This window comes from Nicotiana attenuata, unplaced genomic scaffold (assembly GCF_001879085.1).
Source record: "Nicotiana attenuata strain UT unplaced genomic scaffold, NIATTr2, whole genome shotgun sequence".
Taxonomy (NCBI): Eukaryota; Viridiplantae; Streptophyta; class Magnoliopsida; order Solanales; family Solanaceae; genus Nicotiana; species Nicotiana attenuata.
Window position 1 is genome coordinate 230,010 of NW_017671113.1, and position 7,026 is coordinate 237,035.

The 7,026-nt window shown below is 35.6% G+C and overlaps 1 protein-coding gene across 1 annotated transcript; it reads right to left on the reverse strand.

Annotated features, from left to right (window-relative positions):
* Window positions 1-840: 840 nt before the first annotated feature.
* Window positions 841-2,292, reverse strand: LOC109205996 (F-box/kelch-repeat protein At3g06240-like). Its single transcript, XM_019368762.1, has one exon. The coding sequence runs from the start codon at window positions 2,267-2,269 to the stop codon at window positions 1,103-1,105; it is 1,167 nt and encodes a 388-aa protein (XP_019224307.1). The 5' UTR covers window positions 2,270-2,292; the 3' UTR covers window positions 841-1,102.
* Between the last annotated feature and the right edge of the window lie 4,734 nt (window positions 2,293-7,026).

Consider the following 7,026-nt stretch of genomic DNA (forward strand, 5'->3'; position numbering starts at 1 on the left):
AGTTTTCTTCATCGAAAAGCGAGGTGTTCCCCGGACTCGGTTTCACCCGTATACAACTGAATCTACCGCATAAATAAATGTATCGATATTCTAAGCATGCATTGCCGTAACTGCAATCGTATACCGAGAAAGCAACTTAAAAAAAAGTGTTGAGATCTTTGGGGTATTCATTAGGGGTGGGCATTCGGGCAGTTCATATTAAATATAGAATTTCGTTTTGGATTTTCAGTTTTTGGATTGAAGAAATAACAATTCAAATCCAATCCAAATAAGCTCGGATTGGACCGGACATTTTAAGTTCGGTTTCGGATTAATCGGGTTGGATATTTTGGATTTTCGGTTTTGAGCTTATAAGTTGACATGTTTCTTCTTTTTACAAAAATTAATACTCCCTCCGTTCCAGTTTATGTGTACTTATTTCCTTTTTGGTCCGTTCCAAAAAGAATGACCCCTTTCTAAGCTTGGAAATAATTTAGCTTAATGTTACACTTCTACCCTTAATGAGAAGCTTTTATAACCACACAAATACTCTGGGCCCCTTTCTGAGTTGTTTAGGACCACAAATTCCAAAAGTCTTCATTTTTTCTTAAACTCCATGCCCAGTCAAACAGGTTCACATAAATTGGAACGGAGGGAGTATCTAAATGAAGTACTCATATTAAATTGCCTGAAAAGTTACGCATTCTCACCGCAATCATCCAAATAAACTTTTCAAGTAATGAAATTACTATCAAGAAAATGCAACAGAGACATTAACATGGCTGATAAGAAGCATTAGTAATAAAACCATGTCCAAATAGAATGTATTCTAACAGTATCTTAGTAATTAATATTGCATATATGAAATAATATTTAATGGATAGGGTATTTAACTTATTACTATTGACATATAGATAACGTACGAAATATAAAGTATAAAATTTTTGGATTTTCGGATATCCAAAAATCCAAAGTACCGAATCCAACATCCAATCCGAAATTCAAAAAATTTAAAAATTAAATCCAAAATCCAATCCGTAATCCGAAAATCCAAACCAAATTTTTTTTAAAATTTGGATTTCAGTTTGGATTTCGAGTTTGCCCACCCCTAGTATTCATTAAGTTAAGATGAACTAGACCCGCATACTCTTTTTGGAATTGAAATCAAACTTTCCTTGTAAACTATAACGCGCAAACTTTGAGGATACCCTTGTAAGTTGAACTCCTTGGCTTCATTGGAAATAAGATCACAGGAAATAAGAAGTCCACTTTTGTTTTGAAGAAACAATAAGTGATTCTTCCAAATTGTTAGTGGGGATTTGAATGGAGGAGGTCTAATTATGTATTTCTTAGTCCATGAATCGTTTACACCGTAGTCCATCATTATCCATACATCCGTTGAATCTTGTGTCAGATCAGCCTCGCCATATGAATCGGGGTAACAAATTAATGTTAGGGACTCATTCAAGATTACAAGGCTATAACACTTCCCATCGTAGCCATTGCAAGAATCAGGCATGATCATGGTGCGAAATATCTCAGTACTCATGTCAAAACAAAGAATTCTCCTTGCGTCAATTGTTTCTGCATACCAATGAAAGGCTCCTTTATGAAAGATCTCGAAATGTGGCAACCAATTAACATTAGGAAACTGTTGACCCACACGGAATTCTCTCCAAGAATCAGTGTGCAAATCATAAACCTCAACTTTTTGATCTATCACGTCCGGAGACCAATCAGCATCCTTAAAAACTTGTAAAATCCTAATCAACTTGTAGTCATTCCCGATCCAATCAAAACCAAACCCAACACCACCCATAAGGGAGAGATCCAAACCCTCTGCGCAAACAAAAGGGCTAGATGGGAGTGGCATGTAATTTCTAGTAGCTGGATTTAATAAGATAATAACTTCAAAATCCGTCAAAGCAAGTAAACCATTGCAAGGGCCGACTAGTTCATTATAAGCATAGTAATAACTGAAGGTCAGATATGGTGGATCTAGATCTGGAAAGACGGAGTTAAGATCATCGTCATTATCACTGTAAATAATAGATATGACATTTTTTAATCCAGCAGGTTCTACTTTGATGGAGCGACTGAAAAGAATGAATTCGTTTTTTCTGGTTGTAGGGCGATTAAGATGAAGATTGATAAATGTTGAGGATTGTACGAGAGTATACCAAGTTCTGGAGATGCATTTAAATCGTATAAGAGATTTCACTGTGAATTTCAAAAGTATATCAATTACCACATCTTCAGGCAATTTTTTCATAATTCCGTCTACCATCATTAATCTCTACAATGCAATGACGAATGATGTCTTTAACAGCTCAGTAACATCATCCTATGAATTGGATGCAAATGCTTATTCCTCGCATATTTAACTCCCTAACAAATTATCTGCCAAACTTGCCGTTGTGATTTGAGTGTTTTACGGTGCAGCATTTTTCGTTTAGTGATAGAGTTATTTTATAGCTTGTTTGGATGATTGACTCATTACTTGTATGTGTCAGATGCATTCATATATGCTCCTAACTTTTAAGCAGAAAATGAATAATTGCATGAACTTCTTGCTCATTAGACAACTTATGACCCTAATTATTTGACAACCGTAGTCCTACCATACTTAGTTTCAATAATATCCCAAAGATATTTGGTAATCTTGTGAGTAGAAATCCATGTGACACCTTTACTACTCAGCAACGTAATGTGATCCATGATATTATAACAATCCAAAAAAATACTGTTCTTCTAGCACATATTACAATTCAATATTTTAATGTTTTTTGATTGTTATCGTTGAGCTTTTCACTTTTGATAAGCTCTACAAAAATATTATTTAAAGAAATAGATATGGTCTTTGTGGAACACTATTCTACACATTTCTAAAATATAGAGTCTCACAATATAGACTAAGAGCCCGTTTGGAAAGCCACCTAGGAATTAAATTTGAGTATAATTGGGTATAATTATACAGTTTGATATGTTTGTTTGGCCAAATGACTACTTGGTCATCATGGAATTGAGTGTAATTACATGGTTTGGTATATATATATATATATATATATATAAAAGTTATTTTACAATATTAATTATAAATATATGATTACTAATTAAGGTATATTCACGAAAAATATATATCTTAAATAACAAATATAACATTATTCATACTTATAAAAGTTTATAGGCATATATTTATCATATTAACTTTTAAATTTTGATAATTACTTCACTTACAATTTAAGTTAACGTGTAATTACAGTTATGCAAACCAAATAGTATACTTGTAATTATACTATGACAAACAAACAGGTTGTCGCAATTATACAACTGTATAATTACTAGGCTACGTAATCACTACCCTAGTAATTATACCAATTCCAACTACCTGGTGACTTTCTAAACAGATCCTAAAAGCATGCAAGTTTAGTATTTTGCAAACACTTAAATGTAACTTAAGCAAATTGACAAGGCTAACAAATTAAACACAAATATAAATCCTAGGTTCGAAAGTTCACTACCTTCATAATTATCGTCTAAGGATAAAAATTAAATGTAAGTTAACAAAATTGTCACGACCCAAATTTTTCGCTCTCGTGAGTCATGATGGCGCCTACTAATGTGAGCTGGGCAAGCCGACTGTTTTGAACAATTTACCTTTTTTTCCATTTTAATCCTTTACAAGAAATTCTGAACAATAACTTAAAGACAGCGGAATCTATAACAAGCGGAAGAAAAATAATAAAACTACTGAGTATAACCAATACAACTATTTCAACAAGACTACCCGGAACTGGAGTCACAACTTCACAGACGGTCTAAGAGTCTATAAATAAAGCTCTGAAAGAAATAAATACAACATTGTCTTTGAAAATACATGAATGAAATAGGAATAGTAGATAGAAGGAGACGCCAAGGCCTGCGGATGCCTGCAGGACTACCCCTTGTCGCCTGATGAACAAGAAACAACAATCTCACTACGGTCTGGAGTCTACAACACTGCTGCACAAAAGAGTGCAGAGCGCAGTATCAGCACAACCAACCCCATGTGCTGGTAAGTGCCTAGCCTAACCTCGGTGAAGTAGTGACGAGGCTAGGACCAGGCTACCAAATAAACCTGTGCAGTTTAACTATATACAACGGAAAGAAGAACAGTAATATACAGTCAAGTGTGGGAAGGGGAAACATGTTGCAGGAAAACATCGGATAATAACAGAAGAACTACAAATAAATATGAGGATCATCACAGTTCAATTGAAAATAGGAAGGGGAAATCATGTTGTGGGGTACAACAAGTATCAACAGGAAACCAGCAATTAAGTGTAGAGAAATCGTAACTCAATTATCAATAAAAATCAGAAAAACAAAGACAAGTGCACGACATCACCCTTCGTGCCTTAACACTCTCTCACCAAAACAATACACGGCATCACCCTTCGTGCTTTAACACTCTCTCACCAAAATAATACACGGCATCACCCTTCGTGCTTTACACTCTTCCTCACCCAAGCAACAAATCACAAGGCAAATAGGGTAAGGGAATCTATAACATCAAAATAAAATCAAGTAACAATAGACAATCAGTAAGTAAACGTAAAGGACAACATAACTCAACTATCAGCAAGAATCAGGAAGATCAAGGACAAGTGCACGACATCACCCTTCGTGCTTTTACTCTCATCCTTACCATAAGAATCAACATAAACTACACGGCATCACCCTTCGTGCTTTTACTCTCATCCTCACCATAAAATCAATATAATAGGCACGGAATGGTACATCGTGCGGTACGGCATCACCCTTCGTGCTTTAACACTCTTCCTCATCCAAACAACAATCACAAGAAATAAGGGCAAGGAAATAAATGAAATCACAATAAAATCCCGGCAATGAACAATAGTACAACAATTAAATCCCGGCAAGGGAGATAACATTAAAGCAACAACATCCGGCAAGGGAGACAATATCATGATCCTCTCTTTTCTTTATTCTTTCACATTTACTTCACAACTAAATTCACAACTTTAGCCAATGCTCTATATGTTCAACAATTCAACTATCAACTCGAGTCAATCCTCTACAACGTTCAACAATTAAATTTTCTACTTGAGCCAATACTCTACCATGTTCAACAATTAAATTCTCAACTTGATCCAACGCTCTTACCATGTTTAAAAATTAAATTCTCAACTTGAGTCAACGCTCTTACCATGTTCAATTAACAATAATACTTCCACAAGTAATCTTCATCAATAGAAATCATCATATAGAGCATGAACAATACGAAACGAAGTCACATAAATCATGGTATAAGACTCATGGGCATGCTTGACACCAACATATAGATACTTGTCACCATGCCTATACGTCGTACTTAACAATTAGCACATAGCAAATAAGACTCAACTCCTAATCCCTCAAGCTAAGGTTAGACCAAACACTTACCCCGATTCCACGGACACAATTCAAGTCTCTAATATCGCTTTACCTCTTGATTCCACCACCAATTCGCTCGTATCTAGCCACAAATTACTTAATTACATCAATAAACGCTAAATGAATAAATTCCAATGCATGAAAATAAGTTTTCCAAAATTTTGCCCAAAAAGTCAAAAATCGCCCCGGGCCCACATGGTCAAAACCCGAGGTTGAACCAAAACCCGATTACCCATTCCCCCACGAACCCAAATATATAATTTTTTTTGAAATCGGACCTAAAATCGAGGTTCAAATCCCCAATTTTTTAAAAACCTAGGTTCTACCCAAAACACCCAATTTTCCCCATGAAAATCATTGATTTTGAGTTGAAATCATGTGAAAAGATGTTAATGATTGAGGAAAATGAGTTAAAATTGACTTACAATCGATTTGAGAGAAGAGTTTTCTTCGAAAAATCGCCCAAGAGTGTTTTGGTTTTGCAAGAGTGTGAAAAATGAGAGATTGTCGGCTAAGTTATAAAATTGGAGGTTACAGGTATGGGAATTGCGAACAGGATTCGCAATTGCAAACTCCGACTTCTGCTAAGTTCGCATTTGCGAATTCAGTGTGGCATTTGCGACTGAAGTCTCGCATTTGCGACCAAGGGGGGGTTCCAAGCAGTTGTCACATTTGCGACACAAATATCGCATTTGCGATGTCGCATTTGTGACAGTTACTTCTCATTTGCGAAGAAGGCAGCCCAGGCCACATCTTACATTTGCGAGCTCGCAAAATGCGAAGCCTGCGGGTCTGTAGCATACCAGCAATTTCCTAAGTTAAAATTTCACTCTGTGGCCTATCCAAAACTCACCCGAGCTCTCGAGGCTCCAAACCAAACATGCACACCAACCTAAAAATATCATACGGACTCGTTCGTGCATTCAAATCACTAAAATAACATCAACAGCTATGAATTTAACACCAAAATCATGAAATTTCTCAAGAACTTCAGATTTTCCATTTTTCTCAAATACGATCCGATTCACGTCGTTTCAAGTCCGTTTCTTACAAAATATCACAGACTTATCTTAAATCACATATAAGACCTATACCGGGTGCCGCAACCAAAATACGGGCCCGATACCATCGAGTTTTAATCACAATTCTTTTCCAAATCTCATAAATAATTTCAGAAAAATAAGTTTCTTTAAAAATTCATTTCTCGGGCTAGGGACCTCGGAATTCGATTTCAGGCATACGACCAAGTCCCATATTTTTCTACGGATCTTCCGGGACCGTCAAATGACGAGTCCGGGTCCGTTTACCCAAAATGTTGACCAAAGTCAACTTAATTCATTTTAAAGTTAAAATTTATTATTTTTCACAGATTTTCACATATTGGCTTTGCGGCTACGCACTCCGACTGCGCACGCAAATCGAGGTAAGCTAGAAAGAGGTTTTTAAGACATCAAAAAGCAGAATTTACACAAATCAACTCAAGCCAAGTCTCCAAATAAAACTATCCCACAAAATATTTTTATTTTTGAATAAAAATATAGTGTGTGCGTTTGTGTTTATATATATATATATATATATATATATACATATATATACACACACACACACACA

Coding starts and splice junctions, on each gene's coding strand:
- LOC109205996 (XM_019368762.1), bottom strand. CDS start 2,269: ATGATGGTAGACGGAATTATGAAAAAATTGCCTGAAGATGTGGTAATT.